This window comes from Syngnathoides biaculeatus, chromosome 16 (assembly GCF_019802595.1).
Source record: "Syngnathoides biaculeatus isolate LvHL_M chromosome 16, ASM1980259v1, whole genome shotgun sequence".
Classification (NCBI taxonomy): domain Eukaryota; kingdom Metazoa; phylum Chordata; class Actinopteri; order Syngnathiformes; family Syngnathidae; genus Syngnathoides; species Syngnathoides biaculeatus.
The window spans coordinates 21208191-21230722 of NC_084655.1; the positions used below are offsets into that span (position 1 = coordinate 21208191).

Below are 22532 nucleotides of genomic sequence, written 5' to 3' on the forward strand. Positions count from 1 at the left end.
ATGTTAGCATGGAGCAAACTAGCCTTTAAAAAGTGAGAGGCGTAAACACAAATGAGTGTAACTTCTACGCAGTTTAATTGAATAGTTTGGATGTAAATAGCCTCAAATTAAAGCTGAAAGCCTTCCAGGTATGGCGCATTGTGTTCGTTTCATCTCAAGTCTGTTGTGGCGGTGTTTAGTTCTACAGAAAGGTCTCAACTATTTCACGCAAGGATATGTACATGGAATTAAGATTTTGGACGGACCAGGACGCAATGTCAGCGTTGCAGCGAAATGTTGGCGATCGACGCAAAAACGTTTGACGCCTCACAAACTTTATATTCATATTCATAGTGGAATCGTACTGCGCACAAAGTGAAACTTGTTCTCCTGCAATGTATAAAGCGCTGATAATAATGAAATCAAACTCAGAGAAGATACTTCTCCCTCACTTCCCTTGGAAAATTCAGCCTTGTGTTTGTTTATTGTCCACATTTAGTTGTTCGTACGCTCTTCCGCGAGCCTTAATCCATCGTAGACACCGTCAACTGTGTTTTAGGCTTTGGAAAATGAATCAAGCGGGTTTCTTGTAACCACGTTCACCGAGCGCATCTGAGGACCATTTTCTTCGTAACATGATCTTTTCCAAGCGCACGCTACTGACAACCGGCATTGCTTGTGGGACAACCTGGCGGCAGGGGCGTGGCAAGCAAGGGGTTAAGACAATGCAGCTATCTGATTGGCTATTATTGTACGAGTGATTGACAGGTCCGAAAGGTTCTTTGTGGCTATGTCCCAAGATTTGTGGACCTGACTAGAAGCATCTATCAATCGCATGAGAAGCATAAAGATTCAAGTTCATCGAGTGAATGGAGTTCATTCACATCTGATCATCGCTTAAAAATATTCAGTTAGATATGAGCTAGAACCATATGAAGTGAAGGTCCCGTATAGTGACGGTCTTGTTTTTTGTTTGTGGTCACGCAGCCTTGCACAGCTCCATGCCTCAGCAACCGTCTCGACCCAGTCACAAGGCGGCGCCTCTTCATCCCAAACTTTCCCAGCAGCAGCCAGCGCCTCCTCCCCAGCAGCAGCAGCAGCAGCAGCAGGCGGTGTTGCAGCAGCCGACTTTGCCGCCGCAGCCGCTCCAGCCCCAGCCGGCGCCTCCGCCGCATCAGCTCCCCCCGCAGATCCTTCACCCTCCTCAGCCCGTGCACCAGAGGCCCCTGTCGCCGCCGACGCTCACGCCGCAGGGCCTGCTGTCTTCCCAGCCTCCCCAGATGCTGCTCGAGGACGACGACGACTCGAGCGCTGCCGTGCCCCTGAACCAAGTGCAATTGTACCTGGAGCAGTTCCAACAAACCCGTCAGCCCCAACAGCCGATGCAGTCGCTCCAGGCGCAGGCCCGTCAGCAGCAAGCGGGACAGGAGTCGCTGCTCCAGTCGGTCCAGGGCCAACCTCAGCTCAGCTCCCAAGCCGCGCTGCCCCCTCCCCAGCTCCCGCTTCAGGTGCAGGCCCCGGCGGTCCCGCCGCATCAAGCCCCGCCCCAACAGATCCCCCTCCACCAGAGCCGCCACCTGCCGCACGGCCAGCCCCAGCCGCAGCCTCAGCAGCAGCAGCTGAGCTACCAGCAGGTTTCCACGCTCATCGCTCAGCCTCACAAGGTGGCCGAGCCCAGCAACAAAGCACAGCAGCTCATCCAGCCCCCGGAAGAGCTGTCCCCCCGCCCCCCCAAGCCTGACCTTTTCATCTCCGGTGAGCGCGGAGGCGGAAAACCGGACAATGCGCGCACGTCTCCTGGAGATCTTTATCCTTTTCTTTGTGTGGGCAGGTCACATGAGGGACAACCCGTCGCCTCTCATGATGCATTCCCCGCAACTTCCTCAGTACCCGCCCGTGTCCCAGAAGTCTCCGCCTCATAATATGCAGCCCAAAAAGGTGAGCGCTACTCTGTGGGAGTGAAGAGGGGCATATTAGGCACTCCCCTGGTGTTTTGTGAACTTTTTTGTGACGTGCGTTCATCGTAAAACCTCAAGGACAGGATGGAAAAGTTTGGGATTTGATTTTGAGAAATTTCCAAGTCTGGCAATTGGAAACTGTTGTTTGCAAAAATATTCCATTTCCAACAGTGTCACGTCATCTGTATTTTCTAAAATGGATCATTATCAATATTTCCCAAAAAAAAAACTACAAGTCATCCATCCATTTTCTTTGCCGCTTATCCTCACGAGGGTCGCAGGGAGTGCCGGAGCCTATCCCATCTGTCAACCGGCAGGAGGCGGCGTTACACCCTGAACTGGTTGCCAGCCAATCGCAGGGCACATAGAGACAAACAGCCGCACTCCCAATCACACCGAGGCGCAATTTAGAGTATCCAATTAACCCATTCATGGGGAGGGTGGCATTTTTTTTTTTTTTTTTTTTTTGCCTTATTGAGATAAAAGTCTCCTAACGTGCCACAATCAAGGAAATAACACTTCTTTTTCGTTTACTGCTAAATTATATGATAACTTGAGGCAGCCATGTTGGGTCAGGAAGGAAAGGGAAATAACTCCGTGCTAATTTTTATAATTTATATATTTTTAATATTTTGATATACTGAAGGATATAATGGATGAAAATCACGATGTCCCAAAAATGGGACGCTGCCCACGAATGGGTTAATGTTGCATGTTTTTGGGATGTGGGAGAAAACCCACGCAGACTTGAGGAGAAGATCCAAACCCCACACAGGCGGGGCCGGGATTGAGCCCGGGTCGTCAGAACTGTGAGGCCAACGCTTTACCAGCTGAGACACCGTGCCGCCAAATGCAAATCAAATTGTGGATTATTTTCAAGGCGCTCTGAAGTACAGCTACAATATTTGAACCTGGTCTTGGTGAATACTCGACTGCGATTGGCTGCAAAAATTCCATCGGCGTACGTAATCAGCTGACCCTTGGAATGTTTGGAGGAATTTCTGTCAAAATTCCAGTACTTTACAACCAAATGATTGCTGTTCGATTTCCAAGCTAGCATAGCAAGCGGATTTTCTGCTAAATTAGCATTATGCTACATACGCGCCAACCGCTGCGCGTGCTTAAAAGTGTTTCGCATTCCACGCTGTTTCATTAGTGTAAACAAAGTTAACGTATTGAATTTGCCTTCAAGTTGCATTTATGTTGTACTTTTAAACAATTGATTAATTGGATACTATTCTAAAAACAAAGATTTATTGTTAAGTACTTTTTTGTTTGTTTTTGTGTTGCTGCTGCGTCCACCTGTTTTTAAACTCAAAAGCAAAACGATGACCATGGCTGTTCCGCTTGTAATGCAGCAAAGGGCCTCCGGCAATCCAGGAGGCCTCAAAGAGGAGAAACTTTCTCCCCCGCCAGCGATGCGAGGGGAGCCTTTCAACCCCGCCGTGAGGCCGGAACATCACAAGCATCCCGACAGCAAGCCCGCTCAGCCAGGCCTCGGCCAACAGAGTAAGACGTGCTTTGTCCCCCCCCCCCCTTCTTCTTTTTTCAAAATGACGCACATTTATTGAGTGAAGTCCCGCTGCTGCCGCCGCTTTAGATGTGAAGTCTATGGACGCCTCTCGGCCTGTCATCCGCCCCCCCGAGCCCAGCGGACCGCCGCCCTCCCTGCAGGACAAGGACAAGTACAAGCAGGAGTCCAAGGCGCCCATTGCCCCAAAAAAGGTACATGACCGTTGCAGTAGCTTCCATGCCACCACTAGCAAAGAAACATTCGATTGGCTAAAATGATGACGCACGGTGGGATCAGCTGGTAAAGTGTTGGCCTCACGGTTCTGAGGTCCCGGGTTCAAGCCCGGACCCGCCTGTGTGGAGTTTGCACGTTCTCCCCCCGTCCCTGCGTGGGCACTCCGGTTTCCTCCAACATCCCAAAAACATGCAACATTCAATTGGACTCTCTAAATTGCCCCAAGGTTACATTTTTGAACACTAATTTGATTAACAGTAATAGTGATTAATAATTATTGCTTTTTTGTACTATGTCAAGGTTTTGTAAATGTATTTTATTTAAACATTTTTGTTTTCCATATATTAAAAAAAAAAAAAACGTTATCCTGTCTAACAAGTTCATGCATACTTTAAAATTTGAAATCACTTTTTTTTCCCTTTCAATTGTAATTACTATGAATTTTGTAACATTTTAGTGATGGAAGTTTAAATGTGGGGAAACAAAACAAAAACATAAAAGTTAAGTGCGTGGCAGCGAGAGACGACGCTGCCCACAGTTCACATTTCCGCGGGTTCGTGCTGTCAATTCATCCATCCGTCCATTTTCTTGGCCGCTTATCCTCACAAGGCTCGCGGGGAGCACTGGAGCCTATCCCAGCTGTCAACGGGAAGGAGGCGGGGTACGCCCTGAACTGATTGCCAGCCAATCGCAGGGCGCATGGAGACAAACAACCGCACTCAGAATCTCACCTCGGGGCAATTTAGAGTGTCCAATTAATGTTGCAGTTTTTTGGGATGCGGGAGGAAACCCACGCAGGCACGCGGGAAAATAATGCAAACCCCACACAGGCGGGGTCCGGGATTGAACCCGGGACCTCAGAACCGTGCCGCCCTGTCAATTCAGCGGTTCCTGAATTAATTTTGCGTCGCCGTCCTGTTATCGACTAATGGCGCTACGGTGAAATGGATGGTGTGCCGCCTCCCACGTATTTATGGTTTTCGGTTCATGTCAGCGTACGAAACTCCCTTCTCAATAATTCTCTCCTCCTTCCGTCAGGATGTGAAACTGAAGAACATGGGCTCGTGGGCCAGCCTGGCCCAGAAGTCCACGTCGACGCCGATGTCCGCCGTCAAGTCGTCGAGCGACAGCTTCGAGCAGTTCCGCCGGGCCGCCCGCGAGAAGGAGGAGCGGGAGAAGGCCCTCAAGGCGCAGGCCGAGCAGGCGGAAAAAGACCGCGTGCGGCGGGAGCTGGACAAACTACGGCAAGTGGCGGCGGACGAATACGGTCGGCGTTTTCATTGCAGGGAAAACACATGCTGATTTGCAACAGCTTCACCCGGTTTTAAACGTGAGCGACCCGGGCGAGAACAAAAATGGGCTCGCGAGAACGTACTCAGCGGTGTGCAACAATAATTGTGACATGAGCGCACTCTAGTGGTCAGTTCAACGAACAACAACGTATTCAGGGAATTTTTATATTCATTTGAGCCTAAAAATTAGTACATTTGCAAGGACTGAGCAGCTAAAAATGTAAATAGTCATTTAATACTAGCCGATTTTATTTGATCCTTATTGGATTTAATGTCATAATTCACCCGTTATCGATCGGCTCCGCAAAAGATATTTATTCCTCGTCGCCGTCGTGCACAGTATATCTGAATCCAAAAGCTACTTTGTTTTTATGTAATAGTATTTATATATATTTATTACCTAGTAGTGTAAATATTTGATGGCCCCAAAATATTATTAAAAAAAAAAAATGTCTTCAGCAAAACTACATGTAATGCGCGGATCAGACTACGAGACAAAATTCTTTTTCCCGATTGCAGACTATACCACCGCATCCTGTTTTTTACGATCTTCGGGGGAAAAACGTCCAGAACGGGAGGAGGACGTTTGTGTAAGGCGTTCTTGAGGTCCGTTCACGTACTTTTAATACGACGCGACTCTGAAGCGGGCAGCAAAATGTTACGTAGCCTGGCAAGCTAGTGCTAGCGCTCGCGGTTGTGTGTAAACATGCCGCCGTTTCGTTGAACACGTGATCAGACCAAAGCGGGGAATCCCAACTTTTCGGGAGCCAAGGCACACACCGGCGATCGGATCGGTTATCGTTTTTGTAAAGTTCTGTGATCGGCCCTAAAAGTCCCGATCGTGTCAAAGCCCGTTTAATATCTTTTTTTTTGTGAGCTCAATGCTAACATAATGCAACACAACGTAGACAAAGGAAATTGTCATCGATATTACGAACCACTCTCGAAATCTAACTCGCGACGGCGAACATCGCAGAGGTCGGGATGACGACGACGTCCTGGAGACGAGCCGGCGGGTCCACGAGGAGCCGCGCCGACGTCCCGAGCAGCAGCAGCAGCACATCCAAGTGCCCCCACAGCAGCCCGAGCCTCAGCCAGCTGTGATCCAAACGCCGGCGCCGTCCCCGCAGCCGCCGCCGCCCCCGCAGCCCCCGACGCCGCCGCAGCCCGTCGCCGCCGTGCACAGCCCGCTCGACCAGCAGAGGGAGCTGGCACGCCGGCGGGAGCAGGAGAGGAGGCGGCGCGAAGCGGTATGAACGAGTCTCCCCAAAAATATATGCGGATGCGTTTTGCTTCACTTTGGAATTTTGACGATCGCGCTCGCAAATCTGGACAGTCGAGGACGAAAAAACACGCGCGTAAAATTTTTTACGAGTAGAAAAAGTAGATATTGAAAGACGTCGCTTATTTTGTGTAGTCTTTGACATTAATTTACGTGTTTATTTTGTAAATATTCACAAAAAAAAAAGCCTGCTCCTAAACAATCAGTATTCACCCGGAAACAGGCAATGCATTGACAGCTGGGGTAGGCTCCGGCACTCCCCGCGACCCTCGTGAGGATAAGCAGCTAAGAAAATGGATGGACGGATGTCTGTGACTGTCTGTCTCAGTCTGTGCAGTGTCAATAAATATTGATTATGGTATTCGGTAACAACTACATACTCTGGTATAACAAACTCGGTAAATTGAGATTCCATCCCTACCTCTATATCCGCGGGCATGACCGACCCCACGCGTACATTTTTGAAATGTGAGTGATTAGAATTTGTTTTCGCCGCCAATTGTTCTAATTGTTGTTTTTTGTCTTTCCAGATGGCAGCAACGATTGACATGAATTTCCAAAGTGACTTAATGGCGATCTTTGAAGAGAACATCTTCTGAGGAGCCCACAAAGGACGAAGGGTGGAAACTAACTGCAAAAAAAAAAAAAAAAGACACAAAAATCTTCCCACCTGCGAACGACCCCCCCCCGCCCCCCACACACACACGCGCACACAAACAAGCAAAAACTTTTTGACTAAAATCGTGCGCCACATCATTATCATCGTCCTCTTGGGAAGTGAACGCCATTTTGGCACTCTTTGCCTTTTTGTCGTCTCCATCTTGCAGTTTTTTTTTTTTTTTTTTTTTTTTTTTTAGGGTGGGGGGTGACAACATGGGGAGGGGGCATAACAATGACAATAATTTGAACTCGAAGCTCTGATTATTTACTGACACAAAACTCGAGCACGTTTGTTTCTGGAACTGAAGTGGAGGACAAGACTTGCTCGCTTTCTTTTTTTTTTTTTTTTTTAATGTTTGTCATACGTGAAGATCTGAAGTGGTCTTCGGGGGGGGGCCTTCCACACTGTAAATCATGTCTATTTCTCACTAGAGAAGGTACACTTTTGCCTTACACATATCTCTTTAAGACCGCGACATTGAATAACGACGACAACACGTAGGGGGCAGTCATCCTCTTAGTATCTACTGTAAAGTATTTTCTTATACTACAATAACTTTATTTAGGAGCGTTTTTATTTCTGCTTTTTCTTTACGGATACACTCCACGGCACCACACACACACACACGCATCTATGCCAAAACAAGCTTTTTACGCTCTGGCCTACGTCACGGCGAAGGTAGCTCGTTTCAAAAGAAAGAAAAGGAAGATATATGCGTTATCGTTGCACAGGTGTGGCGGTCTGAGCGCTCCCCCGGGCTGAGAAGTCCCCTTGGGATTAATGCGCGTGCGTTACGAGCAGGGGAACTCTGGGCACGGGGCAGACGCTTACTGGGAACTCAGCCGGTCTCGTATTTCCCCTTTTGCTACATAGAGGGCGCTAACATACGTTATAAATCGAACCATAACTGGACGGGGACGTTTCAGACCGGCCGGACGTTTACAAAATATACGCGCATATGCAATAATAAACGCCCACGCGCATATATTTTGTAAACTTCCGGCCAGTCTGAAACGTCCCCGTCCACGCTTCAACGTGTGCCAGTCGAACACGACGAACGTACATATATGTGTACATCTTTTTATCAACTTTTGTTTTAAGGTTAGATTATAATGTATGTTAGCTCCCTCTATGTAGAAGAAGGGGAACGATGAGACCGGGAGATTTCCCAGTATGCGTCTGCTCCGTGCCCAGAGTTCCCCTGCTAAGTAACGCACGCGCATTAATCACAAGGGGACTTTTCAGCACGGGGGAACGCTCAGACCGTCACACCTGTGAGTATTTAATTCCCAAGACAGTTGAGGGCGTGTTTCGCCATCCCCGACCGGACCCAGAGGTTCACCGATATTATTATTATTATTATTATGGTTATGATTGTTCTAATGGTTTCACTACAGAGCGAAAAAGCTCAACTCGGTATCGGCAGTCGCGCTGCCGAATTCAAACTTGACACATCCTCCAATTTACAAGTTTAAAAAAACAACAACAACTCGGTCTCACTTTTGGTTCTTATTAGCGGACGTGACTTCTTTGTCGAGGCGTCGTCGTTTCGGTTTTGTTTTGTTTTTCTCCAGTGCCTGTATGATTACGGTTATTATTATTAATTATTGTGCTGCAATTCTCCTTTTTTGGCTTCACTCGCTCACGAGTGTGAGATCCGAACAGGGCTGGGGTGAATGTTTTTTTTTTTTTTTTTTTTTTTTTCCGTCAGTGAGTTTGTGTATAAAAGAAGGGGGGGGGGCATTTTATATTTGACCCGATGTTTTTTTTTTTTTTTTTTTTTTTAAATGTGTTTTTAGCTGGACTTGTAAAACAAGCGTGCTCTCATTTTAGTCTCAGCTCGGACACGTTTGGCTTCTGCTCGTGTGTGATTGTGTACATTTGAATGGCTGCGCAATTGTGTTTATTTTATTATTTTTTTTAAAAAAAGATATTTGCGTTTTATTGAAGACAATAAATAGTACTTCAGGAGATCCCCCCCCCCTCCCCCCATGTCAACTGAAGTCCTTCTCGGCTTTTCTCTCTCTCTCTCTCTTTTCCCGCAAGAAATGTGGTGCCATGTGTTCAACGGCGAATGTGCTGACTCGGCCCCAAGAGTTATTAATATTCAGGTATCTTTATTTTGTTACACGCGTTGAGCTTTTCGGGAGGGGGGGGGGTCAAAGGTGGTTTGTTCACAAACAATGTCCTGAAATTTATTGTCGCGATTATGAGAGCGGTCGATCGAAATCTCTTGACTCAGCCTGTTCTCATGTCATCTTTTTTTTTTTTTATAGAAAACAATTAAAAAAAATGAAATAAACAAAAATCTGTCTTGGATTTGTTTTAAGATGAACAATTATACAACTTTGAAAATTAAAAAAACTGCAGTTCAATTATTATTTGTTTACAATGAATTGCACACAGTAATTACAAAACTGATATGAATATATATTTATAAAACATTGGTCTTGGATTATTAATGTAAAACTTTTTTTTCCATTCGCCAACAATTCTATGGATATTTTTTTTTCTAAAGTACTTCAAAACTACAATAAATGTATGTTCTAAAAATACCATAGGCCACAAATTGTTACTATTATTTGTGTTTTAAATTCTGAATCTGTCTTGCTTATCTGAATTAAACTTTTAAAATACTAGTAACGTCATTTACTACAATAAATTAAAACATATAAAATATTTCATGTACGTGTAATGAACTGAGTCTGAAATTTGCCGCAAACAGGTCACGTAGCCCTTCATACGATCGGCGCTCACAAAGTAGCCCTCAGCCTCAAAAAGGTTGCTGAGCCCTGGCGCAACGCTAGCGTTAGTGTTAGCGCGGCACTAGCGTTAGCACACCTGGTTATAAGCCTCGGTACACAGAAAGAATTTAACGGCTAGCGCAGCGCTAACAGTAGCACTGTCTTTGCATAACATTCATATAAATCAACAACTGGTAAAACCTCAACAATATACATTTATGTATACATATTTAGTAATTACATAAAAAAAATTAGCTACATTACTCCATAAGGATAATTACATATTTTTTGCGAGCTCAATGCTAATAGGATAAGAATCTTTCAGCTTGTCCCGTTAGGGGTCGGCACAATGTGCCACATCAGATGAACGCTAATATTTGTTAGCAGTTTTTACGACGGACGCCCTTCCTAAGGCAACCCCTCACGGGGAGTAGAAGCCCCAGTGTTCGAACTCACAACCCCTGGTTTACCAAACCAGTGCTCTCACCACTGAGCTATGGGGCCTCTTTCTTATGTGTGTCTCAAATTATGTTTTGTAGGTACTTAAAAAAAAAAAAAAAAAAAAAAAAGAACTGAACCTTTTGGGTAAAGTTGCAAGAGCAAGTTGAAAGGTCATAAATTCCACATTGGCACGGCTAAATGTTTGCTCATCTCCCATCTCGATAAAATTCATGTTGAAGACGTGTTATTATAAGACTGACATGATTCAGAAGATGGTGCAATCTCTCCTTTTTATTACATTTGACTATCACAAGAGCATTTTTGTGACAACTTAAAAAAAGGAAGAAAAAAAAATCAAACACTCCTAAAATCTCAAATCAAATACTGGTAGAAGAAAAGGAAGGAAGAAGAAAAAAAAATAATAATCACACTACATTTTTTTTGTGTATTTATTAAGTTTCTAATAAGAACACTACATTTTGTCATTCTTCCTTTGTTTTTAACTTTCTTTCTAGAACAATTCTAAAGTTGAGGTATAAAAGGAGTTCAGACAGACGCGCGGGTCTGAAAACAGCGGTGGGTTTGGGGGGGGGGGACATTTGGGGGCTTATTATATACAACAGAGATGGAAAGACAGAGGTAGAGAGGGATAAATACAAGGGAGAGAAAGACAGAGAAATAGAGAGAGAGAGGCGATACAAATATACTAAGAGAAAAAAAAAAAAAAAGAATCAAAAGGGATTTTTAGGGGGGGGGCATTTGCATCTGTGGAGGCCCCCCCGCCCCCATCACTTTCTTCAACACAGAAGCATCATTTTTTCCACAGCAGCAAATGCCCCGAGCAGTAAAACCCCAGATTTCCACTCGGTTATGTAACAATAAGCCTAAATAATAACAAAAATTGAAAAAAAATAATAATAATGTTGACAAGAGTTAATATCGCGAGTCCTGCGAGTGTGAGAGAAGAGTTACATTGGGGTGGGGGGGGGGGGTGACAAAACGGGCCAAATAAAAAGTTGCATTTGAGCTGTCAAAAGTGGAAAAAAAATGAAATATTACACAAACTGTACAGTGACATCCATTACACAGGTAGAAAAAAAAAGAGGAGGGGGAGGCGGGGAGGGGCTTAATGACATTTTGGTGTTTTAGAAATAAGTAATTACATGTCGAGATATCACATCAGTCATTTATGCTATTTTATTCTTTTTTTTTTTTTTTAACTCATTCACTGCCCTGGACGATTATAATCGTCAAATGAAATCAAACAGTTGATCGCCACTGTCCAAAATACAAACGCCAGTAGGGGGCACTGTTGCGTTGCTTTGGATTTGAATTCTGCCTGACATTGCTTGTTCCGGGGAACTGGGTTAGAGCGTTGGCCTTGCAGTCATGAGGACCGGGGTTCAAATCCTGCCCACCCCCCATGTGGAGTTTGCATGTTCTCCCCGTGCATGCGTGGGTTTCCTCCCACATCCCCAAAAACACACAACATTAACTGGGCACTAAATTGCCCCAAGGTGTGATTGTGTGACTGTTTGTCTCAATGTGCCCTGTGATTGGCTGGCGACCAGTTCCGGGTGTACCCCGCCTCCTGCCCGATCACAACCGGGATCCACTCCGGTACTTCCGCGAACCCTTGTGAGGATAAGCGGCTCTTAAGACACACGGATGGATTACTTGTTCCAAAAAGGTTCTTTTCTCAGCTTTTGATGAAACCAACCCAAGTTCTTAGGTAGAAACGACGTCAAAACCCCATCAAAAAAAAAAGGTTAGAATCCTTCGGTAGGTTCGCTCCAATATTTTGTCACAATATTCACAGCGATTCAAAATGCTCGAGAAATGTTGGCAATGCGGGCGACGTTTGAAGTCGGCTGGAAGTGAATGAGTTAATCTGAGTTTCATCATGAGTTACTTTCCATTTTCATAAGGCGACGACCTAACTCGAACATTAAAAGTCGTGTTAAAAAAATAGCTCAAAAGTTGTTCCGGAGAGCAGTCGTTCAGTTTTTTGTTGATTTTTTTTTTTTTTTTTTTTTTGGTGACTAGGCCAAAAGGAAAGTGAGACAGAGGAGCCCTCATCTGATTGGCCGGGGGGAAGATATTTGTAAACATTGAAAAATGAAAATATGTTTCTACCTCCCTCTCCCCCCCCCCCCAAAAAAAAAACATAGCAAGACACAGAAAAATAGTGGATTTCATCATCATATTACTGACTGTGGGATTTTTGGTTTTGGTACAACAGAAAGTAAGTCGTGCGCGTCGCCATGACGACGCACACAACCGTGAGCGACGCGTGACGCTCGTGTCTTTTTTTTTGTTTGCTATTTTTTGGTCTGACTGTAATATTTATACCCTTTGATAGTTTTTTTCTCTCCATTTTTCTTAATTAAAAACCAAGCTAAAAAGTGAGAAGTGGGGCTGGGGTGGGGGGGGGGCCACGAGAACACACGTCTAGAACGAGTCCTAACATGCATAGAAGATTCGCGGTGGTCGCCCTCGCCGTCGTGAGCGGAACCCCCCCCCTCACCCCCCACCCTCGCTCGCCCTCTCCGATGCGTTGTTGGCAGCGTGTGTGTGTGGATTTTTGGTGGCGGCTGGTGCGTTCTTACAAATAAAACGAAAGAAAAAGAAAGACACGCAAAATGGGCGACAATCAGAAAAACGAGCCAATGGGGGGGAAAAGAAATAACTGTAGTGACCCCACCCACCCCCCTAAAAAAAAGGACAATTAGTTCCATCCACGTTTCTTCTCCTTCTTTGCCTGCTAACTGGTTAGCCACGCTCATAAGATGCTAACGGGGTGACGCGACGATGATAATGGTGATGATGACGAGTCGGGCGCCGCTTTGGTGGGCGCCAGTCGGGTCGCACGAGCAAGCGACCGATCGAACGGTAGCCGGAGGGGAAGAGCGTGCGTGTGTGTGTGTTTGTGTGTGAAGATAACGTGCATATTCACAATTGGGGGGGGGGGGGGGGTGAAGTCCAGGGTTGCGTTGCTGTCCTGTGTTCCAGCACAGTGTGATGTGTTCATGACGTGATCCCGTTGAGTCCGAGATGGCGGCGGGAGAGGGCACCCCCCCACCCCCCCACACACACCCGAGGCCGCCCCCTCCCCCCTGGTGAAAATGGCGAGGCGGTGGAAGGCGGAGGCCGCTCGGATCAGTTGGAGGTGTCGGAGTGGACGCTGCCGGGAGCTGCGGAAGGGGAGGTGACGGAGGGGGGGTTGGTTGGGTCCTGCCAGCTGTTAGCCTGCGAAAAAAACAAAACAAACAAAAACATAACCTTTAATGTCCTCTTATCAGGTTTGCAAGATGATCCATCCATTTTTCTTCACTGCTTATCCTCACGAGGGTCGCGGGGAGTGCCGGATAGGCACATTGAGACAAACAGTCGCACTCACAATCACACTGAGGGGAAATTTAGAGCGTCCAATTAATGTTGCATGTTTTGGGGATGTGGGAGGAAACCCGGGGAACATGCGAACTCCACACAGACTGGTCCGGGATCGAACCCGGGTCCTCAGAACTGTGATGCCAATGCTTTACCAGCTGACCTTTGCAAGATTATTTAGGATGAAAATGTCCAGGATGGCCTTTTTCAAGCTACTCTCAGAATCATCTCCATTTGCCAATAGTGTCAAAAAACACCCAAGAAACGTGTCTCTGGCAGTTGGAGCCGCCGCCTTGTGAGGATAAGTAACTAAGAGGATGGATGGATGGATGGATGGATGGATGGATGGATAGATAGATAGATAGCTCGATAGATAGATAGATAGATAGATGACGGCTCTCCCGGAATGCACTTGGGGACACTTTTAAACCGTAAAAGACTTTTTTTTTGGGGGGGGGGGGGGGGGATCAAATTGAAAAGGAGGCCTCGAGGCAGTCGTGTGGCGTCGTGACGAGTTACTCACATCCAGGCGATGAGGGGTGTAGAGGCCGCCGCCCGACAGCTCCTCATAGCCGCCCGTCAGGTGTGTAGCACGGTGCAGGGTATCCACCTGTCGGCACAACGCGCACACGACAAGTCAGTCCACATGACTACTACACAAAATCCTTACTTTCAAACACAACAAACCAGACGACAACATCGCCGAGTGAGTCGCCGCAATCTTGTCGCGCGCGTATCCAAATCGCCGCTCCCCGTGGTTGCACTTAATCACAACTAACACGACAACCGCTTGCGCGTTTCTTTCCGTGGAAAGACGGACGACAAGCGGACAACGGCCGGGAGAGCGAGACGTGCGGAACGGAGCTCACTCGGACAAAAGTTGTGTTCTGTTTGCAAAAATGGCAGAAGAAAAAGGTCGGTATCTTTGGAGTTGAATGGAAATTTCAAAACAAGCAAGTCATAAATGTGATCCGATCGTCATCTAAGTGACAACGGTCAATGAACTCGAGCTGCTTAAATTTCCTACCAGTGTGCTGCCAAAGATCAACGCGTGTGACGCAGGAAATGATCCAAGTCCACTTCATTAGTCTGAAAATGATTTTATAAGTACAAATAACGTACCGTGATTTCCGGCAACTTTTTTCCACACCCTGTCAACCCTGCGGTTTATGCGGTGATGCGGTTAATATGTGCATTTTTTTTTTCCTAACGGCCGCATGGGGGGACTTGACCGGAAAAGGTAAAAGTGAGACCGGTGGAATGTATGTGCCGAGGAAGTGACTTTTACCGGTCCAGCCCTGTTAGCGCTGCGCTAGCGTGTTACTGCCGCGTCTCAGTGATTTGTACCGGTATGTTTTTTTTTTAACCGGCACAGTTACCGCGGTGCTAGCGTTAAACTCTCTGTGTGCCGTCTTTGTAAATATCTTGTGTTTCAATGCGTGTTTTAATGTAATGTTTGAATGTGGTAAGCAAATTAACTCAAACTTTTGTGACACCCCCACCCCTCCTGTGCCATGTAATAGGATGGGAAAAGTATGTGAACCGCTATATTCTTCCAAGATCGGACGTCAATGTGACAAGAATTGAGGTGTTGGTTGAAGTTGCACGACTAAAAAAAACAAAACGTAGTGGTTTGGCGTTTGCTATTCTGAAGAAGCTTCGCTTGATCATGTGAGCCACAACTCACATGAAAGGGCCCTCAGAATAACTCATTAATAATTGTTTTGCGTAAAGCAATATTCACCAGGAGATCCCCAAACTATTGTTACATTTATTTATTTTTTTCCAAAATCCTTGTGCAGGTTTCATCAGCGACTACAGGAAACGCTTGGATGAGGTTTTTCTTGAAATACGAGTCTCAACCACGATGAAATCCCCGCATTCAGATGTCAGAGAGAAGAGAGAAAATATGGTGAGCCTCACTATATATCATTGTTTGTGCGCCATTCGTTTTCAGCTATTGTTAAAGAGGAATTTTGGACTGCTACTTGCTACAATATGCGCTGATAATTCTTCAGAATACTGAAAACCGGTGTACTGGAATTATTAGCCTAAACTTACCGTAAAACATCCAATTACCGTAAGTTCCGGCCTGTAAGCCGCAACTTTTTTCCACACGCTTTCAACCCTGCGGTTTATGCGGCGATGCGGCTAATTTGGGGGGGGGGGGGGGGGGGCACTCGAGCGGAAAAGGTAAGAGTGAGACCGGTGGAATATATGTGTCGAGAAAATGACTTTTACCGGTCCGGCACTGTTAACGCTCCACTAGCGTGTTACTGCCGTGTCGCAGTGATTTTTTTACTAGCATGTCTTTTTTTAACCGGCCCTGTTAGCGCGGCGGCGTTAGCGTGCGGTGGCACTAGCGTTAGCGTTAGCATTAGCGCGGTGGCGCTAGGGTTAAACTCTCTGTGTACCGTCTTTCAATGTGGGTTTCAATGTGGGCACTTGCGGCTTTTACACGTCTGCGGCCTGTGTATGTACCAAATGTTATTTCCTTTTATTTCCTGAGTGAGGCTTATAACCAGGTGCGCTCTGTCGGCCGGGAATTACGGTATTTGTGCGGTATTAATTGCAGCCCCGTGTTTGTCTGTTGCTACAACTTTGATGAAGATCACATCACACTTTATGACGCATTTTTGCAGAAATTCGGTCCATTCCAAAGGGATCATATACTTTTGGACACCGACAGGGAGGCTCGGAGGAGCGTGGCGGGATCAGTGACGGCGGGAAGTGGGTGGGGGTATCGTCTCGCTGCACCACAGGGTGAAAGCTGACAATAGTTCGGCGGAGGGGGACACGCTCACACAACTAAAGGATTGGAAACAGGAATTATTCCTCTAACTCCTCAGCGGTCCTTGTTCGGACTTTCTTGGGAAGAGGGGGAACCGGGGAGCGGAGGGGGCGGGTGGGGTCAACAGGAGCTAGACTACAAAGGAGCTATCCCTGGACGCAGCTGTCCTCAGAGCGTACCTGCGGCTGGAGAGAGGCTGCGATGCTGATGCCCTCACCGTTGAGCAATCGCAGCCCAAGGTAGGTGTCGCCTGCGTGAGACAAACCGCGTCACCCCGGTGACGCCACAGGCGGTGCATGAATGAGAGCCCACGCTTGTTATTTGAGAGGGGGGGCAAAGGGTCAGCGCAAGACGAGATGAGGAGGCGGAGGGACAAGAGCAGAACTGCCAGCAGTGGTTTAGTGATGTAGACCGAACATCTTTTTTGGCTGCTATTTCACACGTTCAAACTAGCGCGTTAGAGAAAACGATTACAATACTCATTTTCATTTTTCTCAAGTGGTCTGGCCTGCTCAAATGACACGTAAGGGTTTCTTAACGAGTGGCGCCACTAAACTACACTTGCAGCCTTGCCACCTGGAAGGAAGACCAATCATGAAAAATTGACTTTCCTATAGGAGAGTCTTCGTAGTCCATCAATCAAATGGGGAAATTAAACCTAGCATTTTTTTTTTGGGTCATCTGCGTTTCTGAAAATGTGTCTATGAGCTTCTTTCAGTAGTGACAAAACTCGAGCTCCATCCGCTCAGGTGGATGTGGTAACAAAAGCCGGACTTTGTACCGGGCCAGCAGTTATACGGATTGTGGATGGGACCTGCCTCACTTGCATGAGAACTAGACAGGAAATCGTAAAGGGTACAACAATTCTTCACCCTGTAATAAATTGTCTAATGTTAAGACACCGGGGAACAGTTTCAAATTATTGGGGGAAAAAAAAAAAAAAAATCACAGTCTATCCTCTGAGAAATCTTAAATAAGGAAATTCTCAGTGAGTACTGCTAACATTTTCAGTCACAACTGTGCATAGGCTCCCTCTTGTGGTATGAAAAAAAAATCAAAAATTAAACCGCAAAAAGTTACACTGCCTAAAATAGTGTTAAATTGCATCAAATTTGTTAACTATAGTTCAGTTGTTTTTAACTTTAACCCGTTCATGGGCAGGGTGGCAATTTTTTGCCTAACACGCCACAATCAAGGAAATAACACTTCTTTTTGGTTTATGGTTAAGTTATAATATAACTTTATTTAGAATATCATCCAAAAAATGGGACGCTGGGTATTTGGGTTTTCTTAGCAGATCGTCCCAAAAAACAGTATTAGATTAAAACACTTAAATATTTTAATATACTGAAGGATTGAAAATCATGATGTCCCAAAAATGGGACGCTGTTCACGAATGGGTGAAGACAGTTTTCTTTCATTTTCATTCCTGATTTTTTTTTTTTTTTTTTTAGGTGGCACTTAAGTTTGAAAAGTTCCAAAATCACTGGCGTGCCCATCTGTGATAACCGGTCAGTGACGGCAAGGGGTGCTACCTGAGTTGGGCGTCGCCGGTGAGTTGGCCTGGCTAGCTTGCGCCGACACGTTGGCGGCGTCCACCGCTGTCTTGACTGCGTAGAGGTTGGCTTCCTCCTGGAACTTGCCAATGTTCTTCTTGTAACGTATTCTCTTGTTGCCGAACCAATTAGAGACCTGGACACAGGCGGATGACGGAGTCGTTCACATGACCAACTACGGGGGACGGACGTAGGCTGGATTCACGTGGCAGGTCCCGAGGACTCAATTTGAATTTGAATGCCCGTATCTGACTTTTTGACTATTTCCATGACCGTTTCAATTGACGCGCACCCGACAGGGCTATTTGTACACTGGAAGTATACTTTAAACCAACCCAGATGCACAAACACCGAAATTGCGTATAAACAACTCCACAAATGTGAACACCAAGCAGTGACAACACTAAAGTAAGCAAAAATACATGAATAGAAAAAATAAGTTACACAATGTCTAGCTAGCCTGGGGTGACTCTTCCACTGCGCTTTATTTAAATGTGGGTCAACTCCGCATTGGATCACTTTCTGCTGCCAGCACTTAATTTGTCTCAACTGCAGCGTATTCACACCGCAATCAATTATGTATTTTTTTGGCTGCTCTCAGCCGTGTTTATTTGTGTTGTTTCAACGGGCACGGGTGTGCATACGTCACCATTTTGATGACATCAAGCTGGCACATCCGATGTAGGCGTTTACACTGTACTCGCATCCGTCTAGGACAGGGGTGCTCAATGCGTCGGTCGCGATCGGCCAGGCAGTTTCGGTCGATCGCAGCAGACTTACTTACTTAATGCCCAAAGGAGACCCACCTTTTCAGTTGGACAGTAAAACCCGTGAGCACACTTAACGCAGAATCTGCTGTCAGCCGCAGCTCTCACTATCTGGTTTCTCTTTTGCAGATTTTCACCTATTGCGTTTGGGAGTGCATGGGAGACCGCTTTCTTCGTTTTTCATCCATATCTGGATGAAGCCTGATTTGGATTCCATGCACGTTTTTTCCTCATCACGCCGCCATGATGCATATCTTAAATGTATGGTTAATTGATTGGAAAAAAAAAAAAATCTCACTTGAGCCACGCAGAGTGAATCCATCCTTGGCGGTTGTATTTACCTGAGACACCGTGATCCCACACTTTTTGGCAAGCTCCTCCTTTGCCTCCTCGCTCGGGTAAGGGTTAGACAGGTGGGAGTAGAAATACTCGTTGAGCACCTCTGTCGCCTGCTTGTTGAAGTTGCGCCTCTTGCGTCTGACGCGAGGAGAGGAAATATTCAGCAGCATGCTCGGAATGCGAGTTCAGCCTTCCGGAGTCTTACCAGGAATCAGAGTCACACGCACACAAATACACGCAGCGCACGCACAGACCTGGCGTCAAGGAAGCGCGAGCGCAGGATCATGACGGCCTCGCAGGTGCTCTGCTTGAGCTGCATCTGGATGGAGCTGAACTTGCGGTGGATGATGGCCACCATGCGCTCGATCTCCTTGGGCGAGATGGGCCGTGTTCGAGACTGCTCTCTCAGCAGGTTCATTACATGGTTGGTGAACTCGCTGCATGCCTGCGGAGAGAGCCAAGACAAGTCTTGAAAGCTACTGCTGAGATAAAGAAAGACAAAGTGGAGAAGCTGTCAGGTGCTACGAAAGAAGTCAGTGGATATGAAGAGAATGTCTTGCCTCTCTAACTCTTTCAGACTGGATAATCTGCTTGTCATGAGGAAGCATGGCAGGGAATTTGAACAGAATACATATACAAGGCGTTCTCAGTTTTCAAACGTTTCTGTATTCGTATAAATCGGTGTTTGAACGAAAATTTCACAATTTTTTTTTTTTTTTTTTGCTTTGGTTCTCGAACGAAAATCAGTATTCAAACGCCAGCTGACCCACGACGATTTGTTATTGTGAATTCGAACGCACTCCCGAAAAAAAAAACGGAAAAGACAAACATGGGGACGTGTCCTAGTAGTGACTTTTTTTTATTCCTATTCAGCAATATTAACCGGCGGTCATCGTGCCAAAGAAGCCAAGTGGAACCGCTGGTGCTGAAAAAAGGAAAGTGGTGTGTAAAACTGTCGACTTCGAGAAGGATTTGATCGCCGAGCGTGAATCTGCTGTGCGGGATTGTGGTTGAGGAACGAGGCACCACTGCACCAATGAAATGTTGGGGGATTTTGGGATTGACATCCATCCAAACACCAATCACACTTACATTCACACCAAAGGAAAATGTCCGTTTTTGGAATGTGAGAGGAAGCAGCCTTTTTCTTGAATTTGTTTTTTTTTCTCGTTTATGCTATTATGAAATTGTGTCTGCTCAATTTATTGGCGGCATACACTGTTTAGTCACACTATTGGGCATAGCTCATACAGTTATGGCCATCCCGCCCATGTACCGTACTGTGGGAACACAAGCCAATCAGGATTTATTGTTCCAAATCACACAACTGCACCACTTGGTGGAACATGTCTTAAATGTGATTGACAGGTTTGTAAATGATTTTCGAGCAGGCTGAGGACCACACCTGTTCATATTTCTCCAGCTCGGAGTGGTATATCTGGCGAATCTGAGCCAGCTTGGCTCTGTAGTCGGAGTGTTCAATGCTGCTGTCGGTGGGCGAGCCGCCCGCCGCCGCTGCAGCCGCGGCCGCCGCGGCCGACCCGCCGCCTTTCTCCGGCCCGGAGACGCCCTCCGCCAAAAGCATGTTGTCCAGACGCATGATTTGCGGATCTGGGGGGTCTTCCTCCTGCACGCCTCGTATACTCAGCACTGGATGGAAGAAGGTAGAAGGGAAAATGGAGTTAGTACGGACCACGTGAAACATTTTAGTACGGGGGATCGTTTGCATATTGCAGCCTAAATGTCAACTTCAGAGGTTAGTCTGCATTTTGACGGAAGTACTGTTTCTTCTAGTGGCCAAAGCTTCAAGCAAGGCCTCGTGGATCTTTTTCCCCTGTTCATCACCTCAAATTTTTGCATCCTTCCCGTTGAGTGTGTGGGGGGAAGGTTTGATTTTGCGGGGGTTGCATACGTGTATATGTACTTTTACCTGATTAGTTTAGTTTTTTTTCCCCCCACAGGGGGTTCCTAACTTGGTTAGTCGATGAAATATCAATAGGACAGTCGATTCTGAAAAGAATCGACAATAACAGGCCTACTTTTGACTCAGGCAATTTTGTTTCCCCAGCATGGCTAACGGTGGCAACGTGGCAGCGTGAACCTTCCCAGTTGAGACGTCTACAAGTTGGCTCTACCTCAAATACTAACACAGCAGTTGACTCATGAGTGCGGTAAATATGTGAATGAAAATCCTTGCGTCGCGTGACGACATATTCTCACAATGCCTGTCGTGTCGGTTTCGGCATACATCACGGAACCTAGAAATAGAATTAATCAAATCGTCTTTTTGTGTTAAACCTATTCACGTTTTTGGTAAATAGAACACAGATGCAGAGATATGCTCTACTGGCAGGTGCAGTGGAAGGCCAAGAGTCATGCCTACAAACATTCTAAAATACTTCAATGTCCACACGAAAAAATAAATATGAGTGGAGAGCGCGTCATCTCATTCGACATCCAAGTGGTAGCCATATTGCCTGCAACGTCTGTCCATTACGTCACACCGGGACATTCGCCATTGAAAACACGCTGTGCCACCTACTATGGGACACGGAAGCTCATTTCAAAGAATAGAACATCTCACAATCGAGTGAAGTGATCGGGGCACTATTACCCTATCGTTTCGAGCCATATTTCGATGATATGCAGATCACTTCTAACTAACAGCAGACTAACAGACAGTATGTATGAGCCAGCCCGGCTGAAGCCGTCCGCCGTGGAGACAATGGAGTAAAGTGACCGGGGCAATATTACCCTATCATTTCGTTTCGAGCCGTATTTAGATGATATGCGGACCACTTCTAATTTACAAGTCTCCCAGACAGTATGTATGAGCCACCCGGGTGGTGCCGCAATGAGGCACCCCAGCTGAAGCGCCGACGGATACAGACACATTCAGCACCCGTGACGCGTCCGCGGATCTTTTGTTACATTCTGAGAGGATTACGTCTCTCCCCCACCCCCACCTATTGTTTTTTTTAGTAGCTGTATACACATTTGGAACCCACAAAGCTCTCGTCCTTTGCACTCGTGCAATCCATTTTTCACGATGAACCGGGTCTTTTTAAAAAGTAGGAAGAATTAATCCATCCTCCGAGTGCAATACAACGAGCTGGCATTTTGGCTAATACGAAGGAAGAAAGAGCTACCTTCCAGCAGGTAAAAACTAGTATTAACATACGAGACCGCTTGAGTGGGCGGTGCTACTAACGTCACTTCCTGCTTCTTCTCGAAAACAAATCCCTCGAGAGGATTTTCATGGCAGGAGTGACAAAAAGCCGTATATGTCAAAATCATTTTGTTAAAAAAAAAACAAAACAGATGGTTCCATTCCAACTGGCTTTTTTTTCCCCCAACAATAACATACTAAAAATCATGCATTTCATGAGAGTGGACCTTTAAATTCCAAGAGTTTGCAGCCCTGTCAAACCCAGTCAGGTTTTGCTCCACCCACCGCCGAGCTCTTTCCGACTGAATCGTCAATGAAGCCCAACTTGTGCTCAGGACGTACAGCAGAGGGCAGTGTGGTCCCTCGGTGGCAGGCTGCCAGAGATAAGGGCATGAGGCATGGGACCAGTAATGGGA

The 22532-nt window shown here is 46.3% G+C and overlaps 2 protein-coding genes across 5 annotated transcripts in view; one reads left to right on the forward strand and one right to left on the reverse strand.

Annotated features, from left to right (window-relative positions):
* Window positions 1-7077, forward strand: part of brd4 (bromodomain containing 4) — a 29696-nt gene extending 22619 nt beyond the window's left edge. For all 3 annotated transcript variants that reach the window (XM_061845608.1, XM_061845607.1, XM_061845606.1), the window contains 7 exons: window positions 967-1734; window positions 1811-1917; window positions 3296-3446; window positions 3538-3662; window positions 4723-4928; window positions 5953-6226; window positions 6789-7077. In XM_061845608.1, coding sequence (XP_061701592.1) covers window positions 967-1734; window positions 1811-1917; window positions 3296-3446; window positions 3538-3662; window positions 4723-4928; window positions 5953-6226; window positions 6789-6857 — 1700 coding nt within the window. In that variant the 3' untranslated portion in view covers window positions 6858-7077. The remainder of the gene's footprint in view (window positions 1-966; window positions 1735-1810; window positions 1918-3295; window positions 3447-3537; window positions 3663-4722; window positions 4929-5952; window positions 6227-6788) is intronic.
* A 3298-nt stretch (window positions 7078-10375) lies between these two features.
* pbx4 (pre-B-cell leukemia transcription factor 4) overlaps window positions 10376-22532 on the reverse strand; it is a 31221-nt gene continuing 19064 nt past the window's right edge. For both annotated transcript variants that reach the window (XM_061846110.1, XM_061846111.1), the window contains 6 exons: window positions 20353-20597; window positions 19202-19392; window positions 18950-19085; window positions 17821-17977; window positions 14018-14104; window positions 10376-13353 (listed from right to left, as the gene is read on the reverse strand). In XM_061846110.1, the coding sequence (XP_061702094.1) occupies window positions 14061-14104; window positions 17821-17977; window positions 18950-19085; window positions 19202-19392; window positions 20353-20597 (773 nt within the window). In that variant the 3' untranslated portion in view covers window positions 10376-13353; window positions 14018-14060. The remainder of the gene's footprint in view (window positions 13354-14017; window positions 14105-17820; window positions 17978-18949; window positions 19086-19201; window positions 19393-20352; window positions 20598-22532) is intronic.